Below are 17,822 nucleotides of genomic sequence, written 5' to 3' on the forward strand. Positions count from 1 at the left end.
TTGATCATGAAGGCTGGTGTTGATCTGCGTTGGTGGACAGGTAGACAATGGATGAAATCAGCATAATGTTGATTGGGGTATTCTTACTGCCGTGGGAAGAAAGGGGAAGCTGACTTTTCTGGCATTAACCCTTTGTTGGTAAGTTAATTTTATTTTGCTGCAATGAAGGGTTAACACCCATAATGTCAGCCTCTCCTTGCTTCCCACAGCAGTTAGCATACTTTAATCAACTGTTGATTACATCCATGAGTCTTTTATCACCATGGACTATTAACTCCACTTTCTCTTGAAAATAACCAATTGTATCTCAGCTTTTGCAAATATAACACTTTCAATCAACTGGATGCAGATTCCATGTGAAACTCTCTGCATCCAGATTTTTAAAATCACTTTATGCAGATACCCCATACCATGTGAAATTCTGAATGTTCTGAATGTCTGGTCAACCTCGAGGGCTTATCCGAGGAACATTACACCTGGAGAACTTGGTCTCGCAACATCTCACCTGGAGGGTTTGTTCTGGCATCATCACACTTGGATATCAGTTATAAAATCACAGCAAGAGGAGCAAGAGCATAGCATTAAGAAAGATAACGTTTGACCTTGAATGTTTGAGATAATTTTTGGTAAGATGAAGAATGTTTGTAAGGAATGAGCTTGTAGTTGGTATACTGTCCCATTTATTTTTAAGATAGAGGTCTCAGAAATGAAGGATCCACCACAAAATATAATCACCAACATCAGAATCAAAGGGCAGTGAAAAGGGTGCATGCTGTTGCCTTCATTAATGGTGGCAATTAATAAATAAATGAAAAGCATATAATGGTGAAACACAGAGAATTCCAGATAAAACTGGATGATCTGTATTTTAAATATCTTTAAGAAAAAGATTACTATTTCAATAAAACTTTACAGATTTAAACTTGAGACATAAAAAGTTGATCTTCATAATTTCCTTGTCCTTGCTTGATTTTTCTCTTTCCGCAATTCGATGATGAAAACCCAATCGTTGAGCAAGCTGAATGTTCAAAGCAAGTTGTGCCACCAACATGACCTCATTCAGTTTAATTTATAGTTTAAGCGAACACCGTACTAAAAAGTGCGTAGGACTGCTTTGGTGTGACAGGTTTTATTTATTGCCTCCACTTGAACCCAATGAGTAGATATACCATTGATCCACTGTTAGTGGGCTGTGAGTTAGGAATGCTTGGAGGGTTCCATTTATTATAATCAACTGGGGTTACACTCACCAGACACATAGAAAAGAGTATAAAAATGTTTATAACCTACTTTCTTGATGTGAGTGCTACATCTTGTACTATATTTGCTTGGTCAAGACCTTTACACCGCGAACCTGTTCAACAAACGTCTTGCATTTTTCACACGTGTGCAGTAAACTGTTAAATGAAAACTCGTGTATTCTGGCACTATCTTGGCCAGTATTTGCTGAATACAACATGATGCTTCACCATGATGAAATTAATACAAAACACTGTCAACTCAAATGATGGCTGACTCACACCATGATGATAGACCCGACAGAGAGCCCTGAAAAAAGCACGTAACGAAGATCAAAATGTTTTTGGCCGCAACGGCAATTCAAATGTAATGGCTTTCTCAGAAATTCACTGAGTTGCACTTACTGCTTCGATTTTTTTTTTTTCTTACATGGATGTAAAGTGAATCATTCGAAAAATGATATTGCAGATCTCATTTTTATTTTTATTTTGAAAGGCTAAGTCAATGAGCTTATTATTTTTGAAGAGTTTAGTTTCCTTTGAAATATTTCTTTGCTCTCTCTTTTATAGTTTGTCTACTTTTCCTTTTTTTCCATTTTCTTCAATTGTCCCTACATTTTTGTCCTCCTGTGCCTCCTACTTCATTCAGAAAGCCTGGTATTGGCTTAACGGTTAAGGTGGCTGTCTGAAGTTCTTAGGGTCTTGAGTTTGAGTCACTGTTCCTACCGTTAAATAACACCAGGTGGGTTGACTCAGCCTGTCATCCTTCCGAGGTCGGCAAAATGAGTGCAACTTACTGGAAACAGGGGCCACTGCATCAGCGGTGCAGCTGCACTCCCAGCAATGATGAAACCAGCAGCACCAGGCTGTAGAGGAAATAATAATATCTTAAATTCAGAAACAATAGACAATATCTCCACAAACCTGAGCTTGAATTGTCTGATATGAGACGACATTGAAAAATCTTAGTGCATTGTCTCATGTAGTTATGTTGGTGCTCATGCAGCTTGTTACATTTATTTTTTGGTGAGATTGATTGTTATGATTGACAGGGTAATGGTCATATTTATTTAGATGGAAGTGTGGTGAAGCATAATTTGATGAAATGTTTTTTGCCTGTGCTCTAATTTCCTCCTTCTATCCATTTGATTGGTAAAATGGAGTCTTTGTGCTATGTTTTTAATTCTGGGTGAAACCAATGGTATTAACACAAAAATATGAAAGAAAAGAACGATGGGGGGCTGATGTGAGAGAGACTTTGGGTCACTATCAAAGCAGGAAAAACTAAGCAAAGGCAACTTGAAAATTTTAGGCAAGCTAATCGGAAAGGCCTGGAATTGTTTTCTCAGTTATCCATGCTTGGTTCAACATGAATGAGAAGGCCCTGCATACAGTGAGATGGCTATGCACCATCTCACCCGCACACAAAATGGATGTTGCCCAGCAATGGGCTGAGGAGCCTCGAGGAATTCACTGAAGCTTCATGCCCTCTCTAACAGGATGGATTGTGACCATAACTTCGCTTGTTGTAATGCAAGCATAACGAGAAGCTTACTGCACCAATAGGACCGAAATAATTACATGCTCCAGTGGACGGGCAGGAGGAGGGTAGCGGGGACCTGGACGGGGCTGGGAGGGGGGTGGCTCTTAAAACATGCAGACCTTATAAATATAGAACTCTGTCCTCCATTCATAAAACAAATTTTAAAGAACACTTTTTACAAGGCATTGCATTTCCTTATAAACATTCATTTTTTGAAGAGATAAATCACTGCTGCTTAGCTGTTGTCATGGCTTATTAAAGTTTAATTTTCATTGAGTTTTCTTGAGGGTCAATGAACTGCAAAGTATTTAAATTATATTTTAATCATAATAATGATATTAATTTCAGCATTCCTTCTAATTTAAAAGATGGGGAAAATAGTTGTGTTCCTTCTGCCAACAGATATCTATAAATTTCCAAAATGGTTGTTTATCGATGTCCTGTATGCATTTGTTCCCTGAGTATCTTGTTGGCTTCCTTACCAGGAACACCTGCACTGTCTCATTGACATCTCCATGGATGAACTATTTGTGATGGACCCTGAGTTGCAGACTTCGAATGAATCATTTTCTCCAAGCATGGCCCTACCGATGGTTCCAGAAGCACCTTTGGGGTAGGCATTTCTGTACATGTATGCTTCTTTAAATTCTGCATTTGCAGCTTACATTTGGGTGATCAGTCTGGTATTAGCATCGAAATAAGTTCAAATCTGACAAATTAGCCATCTGGTGCTGTGTCCACTAATTTTGCCTTTCAAAAGGAACATTAAGCAAACTGAATCTTATTATAGAATTTCCTTTTGGTTTATAAGAGACTGATGGAACCTTTTGTACCCATGTGCTTCAAAAAAAGAACTTTTTAGACAATTCCAAAATTCCTGTTTCCTTTTTAGGATGACCACTTTGATGACCACACTATTAAACAAAAGTAATTGGACAGCATAAAACTTGAAATTAACCCTTCCAACTTGCATGTGCTTTGTAAAGGTGGTGCCTTTTTAGACAATGGTACCCTATTGGTTTTTGTGGAATACCACATACCACATTGGCCCTTTACAAATATGAAAATGCCCCTTGTCATACTACTGTGTCTTTTAAGAATTGATTTGAGAACGATATTGAAAATCTGAGCTGGCCAACCCAGAAAGAGCCCCCAATTTAACCCTGAATTCATAATTACAATGGAACATCTTGGAACACTGTTTAACAAGCACCAGAGTAAACATACCACAATCCCTCACTGAAATTGCACTTGCATGGAAGGAAAAAAAAAAGGAAGACAATATTAAGCTCAATATCTTTCAAAATTTGGTTTAAAAAAATGTTTGTGACGGTCACACTTAAAATATCAAATGACCAAATGTGATTTTATAACTCCATCTATTTATTTGCTGTGCCAATATTATATGTAAAATTTCCTTTCGTCTTGTTAAGAGGAAAAGTCTTTCAAAACATTGTGTTAATACCAAACAAAGAATTACAATTCCTTTATCCCAATTTTTTTCTTTTGTTTCATCAAAACTTGTCTCAGACTGGTTTTCGTGAGTATTTACTGAAGTGTTTAAGGATATTTCGACTTTATCATATTAAACTATGCATATTTCTTTATTTAGCTTTTCATGAGGCAGTACATTGAAATGAAACTGTTACTCATGAATATCTTTTGAAGAATGCATGAATGTATTGCTATTTCAAACATAACGACATGGGAAATGTGCAAGTCAAATAAAGTCAAACATCTGCCATCTGCTGGGACTTCCGGTTCTGGGTTTGGAGCGTCGAGAGGTCTCCTAAGGGGTTCTCTGCTGATGATCTCAAAGTTAAGTTTCCGGGCATTATTTGTCCCGTTTTAACTGTTTATTTTCTCACCCACAAGTTACTGTGTGTTCCTAGTTCGGTTTTGTTCCAAATATCGTGCTATTTTGTGAGTTTTTGTCGACGTTGTCTTACCGGGTGTTTGAGACCTTGGCTTGAGGCTTGAGGCCTAGGCTTGAGGCCGACCAGTTCCCCTCGGTGTACGATCGTTTTATTTGTTTTTTTCTCCCGATTACTTTCAATTTCTATCTTCCCCACTTTCCTGACGTCCCCCATTTCTCCAAAGTAATCTCTCTATTTCATATCTAAAAAAAACAAAAAAAAACAACCTTTCTCCTGATTCTGCTTCTTCTTCTTCTTCTTCTTCATCGCCTCTTCTTCTTCCTCTTATTCTTCCTCCTCCTCTTCTTCCTCGATTTTTTTTCCACAACACTTCCATGACCGAATCTGTTGAAAACTCTCTCAAACATTAATAATAATAACAAAAACGATATCTAAAATGCTTCATCTTCCTCTCTCACACATGTGGTACTCATTACTGTTTCATAATGCACTACTCTTCTGCTATTTTAACAGACTGCTCTCATTTTGACCTCTCCTTCATTCCTTGCCGAAAAAATCCAACTGTTACAGCATTTCTTCTCTCGATTCTCTGAGTTCGCCTTTATTGCATCCATCAATAATTGTGTTAAATCGCATCTCTGATCTAAAACTTTTTAAAATCCCAGTTTGCTATGAATGTTCGCTTTCGATCAACCATTCTTCTTTCCCAACTTCAGTGCCAACTCACCCCTCTCACCCCTCACTCTCACTCTCAAAGCAACCATCCCACTCTTCTCCCTCCAAGCCTCCCTCTCACCTCTCTCAAAAATTCTCCGCTCACCTTTGTCTCACCTTTCATCCCCCTCACTCATCCTTCTCAAAGTTGCCCCCCTCTCATCCACAAAGCTGCCTCCTTCCACTGCCCTCTCACATCCGTCTCTTCACTCCACCTCCTCAAATCTTCAACTGCCTTCCTCCCCTCTCTTGTCCCCCCTCTCCCCCAGCACCACAGAGCCTTTTCTCCTCCTCATTCGGCCCCTCCCCTAGCTATTCTGCAATCCCCACACTCTTTCAACAACCCTCCTTACCTCCCCCCAAGTTCCTTGTCCTACCCTCCCCCTCCCCCCCACCCCCTGCACCCAAAGCCTCCTCCCTTACCTCTTCATTAAAAGTGTGGACCTCAAATATCCAGGGCCTTCGCTCAAACCTTTCAGATCTTTCCATACAGGTTGCCAATGACAAACCAGACATAACCTGCCTAACAGAAACATTCCTCTCCCAAGTATCTCTCCCTGGTTACTCCCTCCTCCGGTATGACAGACCTGAGGCTCGTCCTGGTGGAGGAGTTGCTCTCTTCATCAAAAACTCTATTCCTCACTCTCCATGCACTGCCCTCACTCCCCCACACCCCCAGGAATACCTCTGGCTACGGCTTCCCCTCCACTCCCACCTCATGTTAATATGTGTACTGTACCATCCACCTAACAGTGATGACTCCATCTACACCTCACTATCTGAAAACATGGACCATCTTCTATCTTCTCAACCAAACTCTCTCTTCCTCTTATGTGGCAACTTCAATTGTCATCGTGCCAATTGGCTAGGTGTGGGTACCTCTCTCACCTGTCATAGCACCTCAGCAAAAGCTTTCTGCGACTCATTGGGATTGACTCAATCGGTCACCTTCCCGACCCGGATCTCAACCAATGGTACTCCATCTCTTCTGGATCTGATTTTGACAAATTTCCCTGACAATATCTGCTGCTCTTCCTCCGCTCCAATCGGTTCTTCTGACCACATCCTTGTCAAAGTGGACATTTCTCTGGCTATTACCAGAGAACCACCTCACTGTCGTCGAGTCTGGCATTTCACTCAAGCCGCCTGGCAGAGTCTCCAAGCAGCCATCAAACTTATAGACTGGTCTCCAATCGCTACTTTCTCCAACATCAACTCATCCTGGGAATTCTTTCAAAGAAACTTGCTCTCCCTCATGCACAGATTTATCCCCTCTCATCTTCAGTTGTCCTCCCCTTCCTCCCACACTTTGTTTACTGAAGCTTGTGGCAAGGCAGTTGTCCTGAAACAACTTGCCTTTGCCTCATGGAAAGCAAACCCAACTGAGGGCAATCTCAGTTCCTTCCATAAAGCTCGGAACAAGTGTGTATCTACCCTCAGGAGAGCCAGAAAACAACATCTTTCTAATCCAAGTCTGAACTCTCAAACCTCTCTCCCTCCTCAAAATCCTGGTGGCGTCTAATCAATTCTATTTCTGGTGTATGTTCCCCCTCCATCCCCTCCCTTACTTCAAATGGCCGTACTGCTGATACCGCACGTGAAAAAGCTGAATGCCTTAACTCGGTGTTCGCAGCTAAATCTTGTGTCCAAAACCCATCACTTTCTCTACTCACCTTACCCAGTCACACCCAACTGTCCCTGGACTCTGTGTCCTTTTCTCCTGACAAGGTGGAGAGCTTGCTGTCAAACCTCGACTCAGATTCTGCAACCGGTCCAGACTGCATCAGCCCACATGTCCTCAAAGCCTGCTCTCCTGCTCTTGGTCACCCTCTCTCTGTTATATTCACCCTCTCATTTGCTCAAGGTCATCTGCCATCTGATTGGAAATCTGCAAACATCACTGCCCTGCATAAAAAGGTGCAAAAACAGATCCCTGCAACTACAGACCAATCAGCCTTCTCCCAATCATCAGCAAGGTTATTCAATTCATCATCGCTTCATATATGAAATCCTTCCTCTTCTCCAATTGCTTGATTTCCAATCATCAATTTGGTTTCAGACCAGGTCACTCTACCCTGGATATGCTGCTTCTGCTCTCCCAACAATGGATGGAGGTCCTCAATGCCAGACAGAAAATCCGAGCCATATCACTGGACATATCACGTGCTTTTGAAACGGTCTGGCACCCTGCCCTGCTCACCAAACTCTCTTCCCATGGTATCCAAAGCCATCTCCACTCATGACTCGCAGACTTCCTCTCCTGTTGCAGTGAACGTGTGGCCCCAAATGGAGTTCTTTCATCCCCTCTTCCTGTCCAGGCTGGACTTCCTCAAGGTAGCGTTCTGGGCCCTGTTCTTTTTCTGGTTTTCATCAATGATCTCTCTGACTCTCTGGAAAATCCTCTGTATCTCTTTACTGATGATTTCACCCTCTGCTGTACCATCGGTCATCCCTCAGACCGGCAAGCAGCAGCTTCTTCGCTCACTGCAGATCTGCATAAAATCACAAACTGGTCCAACATGTGGAACATGTCTTTCAATCCAGACAAATCTCACACTCTCACGATGTCTCTTCGAAAGGACCATTTAGAACCCCCCCCCATCCACTTTCTCAACAATCCTCTGGAAGAAGTCCTTTCTTTCAAGCTTCTGGGTCTCACTATCTGCCATGACCTTTCCTGGGAAAGCCACATTTCAAACCTCGCCTCCAAAGCCAGTCGCCGACTGGGAATCTTCCGTCGTGCAAAGTCCTTCCTTGGCGCTCCTGAGCTCCTGACCACTTACAAAGCTTTTGTCCATAGCCTGATGGAGTACTGCTCTCCCCTCTGGGTTGGTGCTCCTGCCTCCCACCTTTCTCGGTTTCACGCTGTATAAACCAGGGCATTTCGGATTATCGGCATCTCCCGCAATGAAGCTGGGTCTTTGGGCCTCTCACTCAATCACCGCAGGTTGGTCGGTGGCCTTTCTGTCTTCTACCGTCTCCTCTCCAGCCTTGCCCCCCCCCACCCCTGCTCTCTCTGCGATTTGTCCCCACCACATTTCCGCAGGGTGCTCAAGGTCTGCCAACAACCCCCTTCTGGTAAAACTACCAAAATCATGAATCACTGTTCACCTTCACTCTTTCATTCCTCTTTTCTCCCACCTTTGGAATAGACTCCCTCACTCTATTCTTTCCCATTCTTCCCTCCAGGCTTTCAAAACAGCTGTTCACCACCACCTCTTATCATCCCCCATCCAAATCCTCGATGTTTTCTACCCCCGATAATCCACCCAAGCCCACTTGCTTCAAATTCCCTGCTTTCCTTCCTGAAAGTCCCTGTAATGTCCATCTTCTATTCCCCACGTTCCCCGTCCCATCCCTCTCCCTTCCACAGATCTCCTAATGCGTCTGTTCCCCACTGCTTTGTCCCTCCCACTCCTGCCCCTCTTGTCTCATTCCCCCTTGCTGTGCATTATGTGTTAGCTCTCACACGAGCCTCGACAAGGTATACAAAAAAAAGGCTCACCTCTAAGCTGTAAAGCCTGGGTTTGAATCTCGTCCCAGTTACAAACTGTCATCCCAATGTTTCATGCATCATTTGTGTGCCGTCCCTCAGAAGGATGTTAAACTGGTGTTCTGTCTGCTGGCAGTAGTTGGTAGACGTAAAATATCCCATGGTGTCCTTTGTGAAGAGTAGGCAAGCAATCACCAGCACCATGGCAAAACTCCAAATTCCTGCCCAAACTACTTCTTCAACATCATGCCGGCCAGCCAGTTCATGAAAGAATTGGGACAAAAACCTCCCCCAGCCAATCCCACAGAAATGGGTGAATAATTGTGGTCATTACCAAAGAAAAGGAAATATATATATATATATATATATATATATATATATATATATATATATATATATATATATATATATATATATATATATATATATATATATATTGTAACAAGTAACAAGTATCACCAATAATGTAACAAGTATCACCAACAGTCGGTTAAAGTTGTGAAGTGTGTTTATGATGTCGCCACACTGAGCCAAATAGTTGCCTTTAATTATATGTATGTATACATATATATACATATATACATATACATATATACATATATACATATATATATATATATATATATATATATATATATACATATATATATATATATATATATATATATATATATATATATATACATATATATATATATATATATATATATATATATATATATATACATATATATATATATATATATATATATATATATATATATATACATATATATATATATATATATATATATATATACATATATATATATATATATATATATATATATATATATACATATATATATATATATACATATATATATATATACATATATATATATATATACATATATATATATATATATATATATATATATATATATATATATATATACATATATATATATATATATATATATATATATATATATATATATATATATATATATATATATATACATATATATATATATATATATATATATATATATATATATATATATATATATATATATATATATATATATATATGAGACATTTTCACCAATTGCGGGTAAGGTAATGGTAAAGACTGCCCGATAATTTTTATCAAGCATATATTGCCCAGTCAGTGCAGAGGCCTAATGGTGATCCTGCGTTGCTGACATAATTTGAACATTTTTCTAGGTCTTATAAGGGGTTCAAGCACTATTTTGAGTTTTTTGACATCAAGGGCATCGTCCACTTCGAGTTTCTACCACAGGGTCAAACAGTGAATCAATACGTGTACAAGGAGATCCTCCGGTGCCTCATTAGATCAGTCCGGGACAAGAGGAGGGATCTGTGGGAGAACAACACCTGGGTGCTCCACCATGACAATGCCCATGCTCACAGTGCCCTGAGCATCCGACAGTTTCTGGCAGAGAGGAATGTGCCAACTCTCGAGCAACCCCCGTATTCGCCAGACTTGGCCCCTTGTGATTTTTTTCCTATTCCCCAAGCTTAAGGGGGTGATCAAGGGGACCCGATTTCCTGATGTGGAGGCCATCAAAAGGGCCGTGACGACAGAGCTCCGGAGGATTCCAGAAGAAGCCTTCCGGGGGTGCATCGAAGCATGGAAGAAGAGGATGGACAAGTGTGTGAGACTGGAGGGAAACTATTTTGAAGGGGACAAGCTGTGATTTCAATATATTTTTTGGAATAAAATTTCTGTCAAGTCAGTCCCGTGACTTCTTCGACGGACCTCATATATTCAAAAAATGAGAAAACTTCAAATTACTATTAGCCTTCTCGTTTAATGCTTTGATTGGACAATTGGCCTTCTCCTGCGTCAAAGTTCCTTGTCAAGCATCTCATATTATGTTCTAACTTTTTGAGGGACAGTTTCCATAGAAATTAACAAAAGACACAAACCAGATAAAAACAGTTACTTCTTCATTCTATATCAGTCAATGGCATATATGATGCCATGTATGCAGTGTTGAATGGAACCTCTGACAGGCAAGAGCTGAAAAGTTGAGATGGTTTTACTCTCAGGTGATGCATTGATATTTCACTTGACTGGTTCATCATTCTTAAAAAATTTCAAAAAGGCCAATATAACCTCCATGCCCCCTCTCTTTTCACTGAGAGGCCTTGTGTGAAACTTTGTATGCTGTTGATAACATGTACAGTCGCATCTTCTTTCGGCCGCAACACAATCTGTTTCATGAATGTGCATCAAAATAGGTTCAAAATGCTTCTGTTGAGCTGCATCAAACAGACCTGCAAACATTATTACAATATAACGAATCCCCACGGCCTCTGTTCTCTGTTGATGAAGATATTCTGTTCAACAGAATCCATGTTGGTTTTGCAGTTGACTATCCATAATGCTGTTTCCATAACAGATGTTTTGGTTTCAGCTTTTGCTAAATTATCTCACCACTGCTCATCCCTTTCTTCGATTAACTTTTATATTTGATGACAAATAATACAAACTATTGGCAATACCCTTGATGTGATGTTCCTAGTTGGGAATGTTGAATGACACCTTGCTTCTTGGGAGTGTATGGCTGCAGAATACCTGCATCATGAATCCACAAAATCTCCTTCACCAGCAATTTCAATGTGGTCTTCTAGAGTACCCTCCTCATGCAGATCAGCTGTCTTCACAGCACTATTCAAACGTTTAATATCAATGAAACATCTTTAACATGTTGGATGAAAACCGACTTCAATGGGCAGGTCCACAAATCATAATGACAAGAGATGCGAAATTGCTTCAGCCAAACCATGAACAGAGCCTCACGATTCCAACCACTGATTTCCACAATTACGAATTTTCTGCCAGTAGGTGGTTAAACGCTGCACCACTTCGTTTTACATATATTCCACATGTATTATACATGAAATCAGAGGTTTGAAAGATTTATTTGGACCCGGTTCACGGTGGCATCGGCAAGGGCATAATGCTTCTGTTGTGCCACACCCAACAGACCTGCGAACATTATCACAATATAATGAATCCCCACGACCTCTGTTCTTTTTTTTTATTAAGATACTCTGTTCAACACAACACATGTTGTAGTGGACGCGAGATAAAGCTGTATACATACCAAATGTTTTTGTTTCAGCTTTTTCTAAATGATCTCGACACTGCTAGTCCCTTTCTTTGATTAACTTCTTTTTTTTAAGTGATAAAAAACATCGTCATTTCATAACGGACTGAATTTAACTCAAATTATGATTCACTGATGATCTGAGACTGTTCGTATTTGACACCCTATGTGTATAACATATATGGCACAAGTACTGCTCAATAAAATGTATTTGGCACATAATTGCGAGAACTTTTTGTTTAGGGAAGACAACACTAAGTTTATTATGACCACATGCCTATCATGAAGAGCCAGGCATGTTGGAATGAAACTGAATGATACACTGTCTCAGTTGATGGCCTAAGTCACCTGCAAAAGCAGTGATCTGAGCACACAGATATATTTATCACTTTGGAATTATGGATTGTCAGCGAAATTTGATGATTAATTTATTGTAGATAGAGATCGATGAAAAGGTCGCAAACTCGAGACATGAAAAGTTTAATTTCACATCACTCAAATCACAAATCTGTGCATCTTTTCACATTTCCTGCACCCACGTTTTGTTGCATGCTCCGTGAACAAAAACATCTCCATTGTACCCAAAAAAAGTATGTTCCATGAAAATTGTCCATTACTGGCTACCTTCATGCCTTGCCTCTGTTATAAATGCAAGTGTTTCGCCTTTGAGTGCGGCACATCGTCTCCTCCTGCCAGATTATACTCTGCTTACTGAAGACTCTCCAAAAATGCCTTGATTTTATTTTGATATGTCTTGTTGTGTCCTTTTTCACATTTACACTGAGCTTGATGGCCTTGTCTTTTATTCTCTTAATTGTTTCCTCGAGACTATTTTCCATTAAAAGCACTGTATTTATTAATTTCCCACTGCCATACTAAATACGCTCAATTTTCTTTTATCTGATCATCAGTATTCTAAAAAGTGAGTTGCACTTGTTATGAATTGACACAACACTGAAGAATAGAACACAGAACTGTGAAAGAGACTATTTGCAAGAATTGCTTTTGCTCATGTTATTGTGAGCTTCAAAAATAGTAAGAATATCATGAACATTGCATCAAGCTTATAGCTGAAGACCCTATATCTGTGTTAACTCCACAGATGCCAAGGGAGCAAGCTGAGGCAGATTATTGTAATCACAAAAAACATTGGCTACTGGCAAAAAACACAGCTGTAGCTACTCAAAGGTCATGTTCTTTCATTACTTGTACGGTTTGGAATAAGCGATAACAGCGCCCTCAACCCCAATGGTGCCCAAACCCCCGTCATCTTCCCTTCTCTTGTAATTCCAAGTTGTTTAGTTTCTATGCTTCTACTACTTTAGCTGTGGTGGAAAGGGACTCGTGGGACTTTTTGTGTTTTCAGCATCTGTTGTTTTTGGCATATATACTCAAGAAACATAATACCTCGGAACACAATACTTTAAACATATTTTGTTCTTTCAAGGTTACAATTTGTACTTTGACTGAGCTACTGAAACTAAATCCATAACCTTGAAAGACAACCGTGGCAGGTTAACATTGCACCTTCTTGCTAATCTGCCTGTCTTATAACTTAAGGAAAATTAATTAATGGAACCAAAATAGCTGTTTATCTTGATCCTTCATGAGCTCTGTTTTATGTTCCTGTCTTCCATTTCCCATGTCTGTGTCGGAGTGGCGACCTGTCCAGGATTTTGCCCAATAGCCAAGGAGACTGCTTTGGCAGCACCAATGCTCTGTGCAGAGTATGGTCCCAATGGATGGATGGATGGATGGATTTTTCATGTGAATCTGAATTCTCAACATTTGCCTCAACATCCAAAATTCATAATTCCATGTGCAATGATCAACGCTTCATGGATGAGCTTGTGGGTTTGTCAAATGGTGGACAAGAAAATTGAGATTTGTTTATTTTCACACAAATTCAAAATTATTTTTCACACAACTTATTTTCACACATAAACCTTGTTCAAAAGAACAAGGTTCTAGCCACTTGTAGAAAATATTAAAAATTCACGTTATTGTTCTCTGCTACGTATACTTCAGGCAATGAGTATGTGTTCAGTTTGACATGATTGGCAAATTCAGAGGAATAGAGTACACAGTCAGGAGGCATCAAGATATCAATTGCACAAAAGTAAGGGGTGTCACATGATAATCTGGATGCTGCATAAACAAGGACATTCAATCTCGAAGCATACATGCAAAAATTGGGGGGGAGGGGTGGGGGGTGTATGTAGTGCCAAACTAATTTACAAATATAATCCAAATGACAAGGTGTCATTCAGTGAGCAAAACGTTTTAATCAGTGAACTTTTGTCATTCACGAATATAAATGCTCAGCTGCAGCATATTCATGAGTTCTACACGTAACACGATGTACAAGCACAGACACAAGAACAAAAGAGGGGTGGAAAAAAGAAAGTGGATCCATGTTGTGAATTTGTTTAAGTGAGATTTTTAAATGCCACCATAACAGACTAAAATGTCTTCTGATGCCAAAGGCTTATAAGTGTGAAAGAGGGAGTGAGGACTTTGATATTATGTCTTACACTTTTCTAGGTGTACAGACGAGCATGAATTGAGTCAATAAAAACTATAGCCTGCAATCGTCCCTTGTGGCAGCATACCAACCACGGAGAATAAACAATGTGTGCCTCGATGACCGTGCAAGAGAAACATCCACCATCGGTGCAACAAATAGACAGTCAAGCAGAAATACTTTTCTGATGGCAATGAACATCGTGGATATGGGCATATCACACAACACAACCTGAGTGAGGCATGGGGATCATTAATCACTCTGTCACAGCAGCACCTCATCATGAGTGCCATGTCCACTATGACAACCACTGCAATGTTCCACCTGAACTGTCCGTGCACCGATAACTCTCTACAATGCGCCTTCACCAGCTTTTAAAAATTATTTTCCAATTTTGGCACTCACTTCCTATCTAACACTATTGTAAACGGATTTACTACTGTAAATTATTTTCCAATATTGTAGACCAGAAATTTGAGGATCAACACCTTTTCATACCTCAAGCCAACATAACATGCCTCTCGCCTGGAAGATTTGTTGTTGGTCTGTTATTGCTTATCCCTGCTCCTATACCTGGAGGTCTGTATTTAGTACTTAAATAAGTTAATCAGATGTCTTCAGAGATTGGTTCTCTCGTATTATATCCGACCTTCATAGCATGAGTACAGATACAAGGAGTTGAATGAAGAAGAAAGCAAGGACAGAGAAATACACTCGACTTCAACTTTGAAACAACTTGACAAAAGAAGAACACGTTCAAAATTGATAAAAACATAATGTACACTCCATGATGTTGCATCTTTCTAGAATCTTATCGATTCAAAAACAAGAAAAAGAGCAATCAGAGTTTGCAGACCCTTGCCAGGACTTGTTTTGTGTGTTGTTTGTGTAGTTTTGCGAGGTGTATTTTGTTTGGTGTTTGTGTACTGGTGTTACCCAGGTTCAAAAAAAATCAAATAATTCTGGCTGCAAGACCATGTGTCTGACTGATCAGGTTGAAATTTAAAACATACATTCCCGATCACTACTAGATCATAATTGTGAAGTTTGATATCGATTTGATGAAGCAGTTGAAGAGAAATAATTTTTCAAAGGTTTTTGCACCATCCAATATGGCTGCCAGACCATGCGACATCAATTATTCGTGAATACCCTGGTATCCCCAAGGATTGTGGAACTTTGGTGTGAAATTTCCCCTCGATCTGTCTAGATGTTCTGGAGAAGATTTTTCTTATCGGTTTCAGGGTAAATCCAACATGACTGTCAAGCCATGTGATGTATGATGTAATATTTGTTAATGTTTTGTTCCTCATGGATATGTGGTCATACCTGCATAGTTTTGCCTCAATTTGTTCAGCCATTTCAGAGAAGATATTTTAAGGTTTTTTTTTTTTTTTTTCAATATGGTTGCTGAATCATGTGACCGATGACGTCATCAAATTTTTTTATTTGGACCAATTTATCCCAAAATGACTCAAAAATTTCATACTGATTGGATTTAGCATTCTACATATGCAATTATGATGTCATAATGATAACACCTGTTACATAAAAAATCACACTTATTCCCCATGAGGAGTACTTGCATATGCCAAGTTTGAAATTTTTTCCTTGGTGCGGTTTCAGTGATCGACGTCCAAAGTTTTTTTTTTTTTTCCCTTTTTTCCAACATGGCTGTCAAATCACATGACCGATGACATCATATTTATAATTCAAAAATTCTAGATGAATATTCACTCCGATGGTGAAAATTTTGTCTCAATCTGACAAGCGGTTGTGGAGAAAAACACTAAAGTACTGTGTGAACAGACAGAAAGACAAACAGATAAAAAATCACTCATAGAGTCACAACTGGGCGAAATGGAATGTCACTCTGTAGAGCATATATTTCTGCCAGACTGAACAGTTTACATTTTGTATGCTACTAAAATGTCGGATCTGAATCCAGACCTTAACCAAAACCAAATCAGCTTGTTCTTATCACAGAACCAACCCATCCACCTAGTTTTGTCATAACTCATCCACAATTTTTGAGATAACATGCTAAAAATTGTTTTTCACCCCATCTCTCAATGGTGAAGAATAAATTAAAAAATTATTGTATCCGGTTCTGGATTCGGATCTTCAGCAAATTTGAATCAGTTAGTCCTAGTCACGCGCCCAACTTGTCCATCAAGTTTCATCTGAATCGGTCCTCAACTTTTTGAGATATCATGCTTTATATCGGTTTAACAGTATCTCTCTATGGTGAAGAATCACTTCAATCCCTGAGGAAATCATTTCAAACCTCGCCTCCAAAGTCAGTCGCCGACTGGTAATCCTCCATCGTGCAAAGTCTTTCCTCGGCCCTCCTGAGCTCCTGACCACTTACAAAGCTTTTGTCCGTAGCCTGATGGAGTACTGCTCTCCCCTCTGGGCTGGTGCTCCTTCCTCCCACCTTTCTCGGCTTCACGCTGTAGAAACCAGGGCATTTTGGATCATCGGCATCTCCCGCAATGAGGCTGAGTCTTTGGGCCTCTCACTCAATCACCGCAGGTTGGTCGGTGATCTTTCTGTCTTCTACCGTCTCCTCTCCAGCCTTGCCCCCCTGCTATCTCTGCGATTTGTCCCCACCACATTTCCACAGGGCGCTCAAGGTCCGCCAACAACCCCCTTCTGGTAAAACTACCAAAATCACGAATCACTGCTCACCTTCACTCTTTCATTCCTCTTTTTTCCCGCCTTTGGAATAAACTCCCTCACTCTATTCTTTCCCATTCTTCCCTCCAGGCTTTCAAAACAGCTGTTCACCACCACCTCTTATCATCCCCCATCCAAATCCTCGATCTTTTCTACCCCCGATAATCCACCCATGCTCACCTCCTTCAAATTCCCTGCTTTCCTTCCTGAAAGTCCCTGTAATGTTCATCTTCGAATCCCCATGTTCCCCGTCCCATCCCTCTCCCTTCCACAGATCTCCTAATGTGTCTGTTCCCCACTGTTTTGTCCCCCCACTCCCTCCCCTCTTGTCTCATGCCCCCCCTTGATGTGCGTTGTGTGTTATCTCTCAAACGAGCCTCGACAAGGTATACAAAAAATAAAAATAAAAAAATCCATATATGTATTTTAGGTTTTAGTATTGGTTGAAAGCCTTTATTTTTATTCAAACCATCAACACATTCCTCCAAAGGTGACATTACAGGTGAGCCTTTGGCATGACATCTACCAATTCTCATTAACGTCCTTGAACAATACTTCCAAGACGCCTTAACATTCTTACCATGCTCAAGGTTGGTGCTACTAAGCAAAGGCAAGCTACTAACAAGCTGGAG

General features: G+C 40.0%; 1 protein-coding gene across 6 annotated transcripts in view; it reads left to right on the forward strand.

Annotated features, from left to right (window-relative positions):
• Positions 1-17,822, forward strand: part of DGKZ (diacylglycerol kinase zeta) — a 746,996-nt gene that overhangs the window by 595,592 nt on the left and 133,582 nt on the right. For all 6 annotated transcript variants that reach the window (XM_085884240.1, XM_085884239.1, XM_085884241.1 and 3 more), the window contains one exon: positions 3,267-3,394. In XM_085884240.1, coding sequence (XP_085740366.1) covers positions 3,267-3,394 — 128 coding nt within the window. The remainder of the gene's footprint in view (positions 1-3,266; positions 3,395-17,822) is intronic.

Source organism: Eptatretus burgeri, chromosome 6 (assembly GCF_056783735.1).
Source record: "Eptatretus burgeri isolate ZD-2024b chromosome 6, Ebu_testis_v1, whole genome shotgun sequence".
Taxonomy (NCBI): Eukaryota; Metazoa; Chordata; class Myxini; order Myxiniformes; family Myxinidae; genus Eptatretus; species Eptatretus burgeri.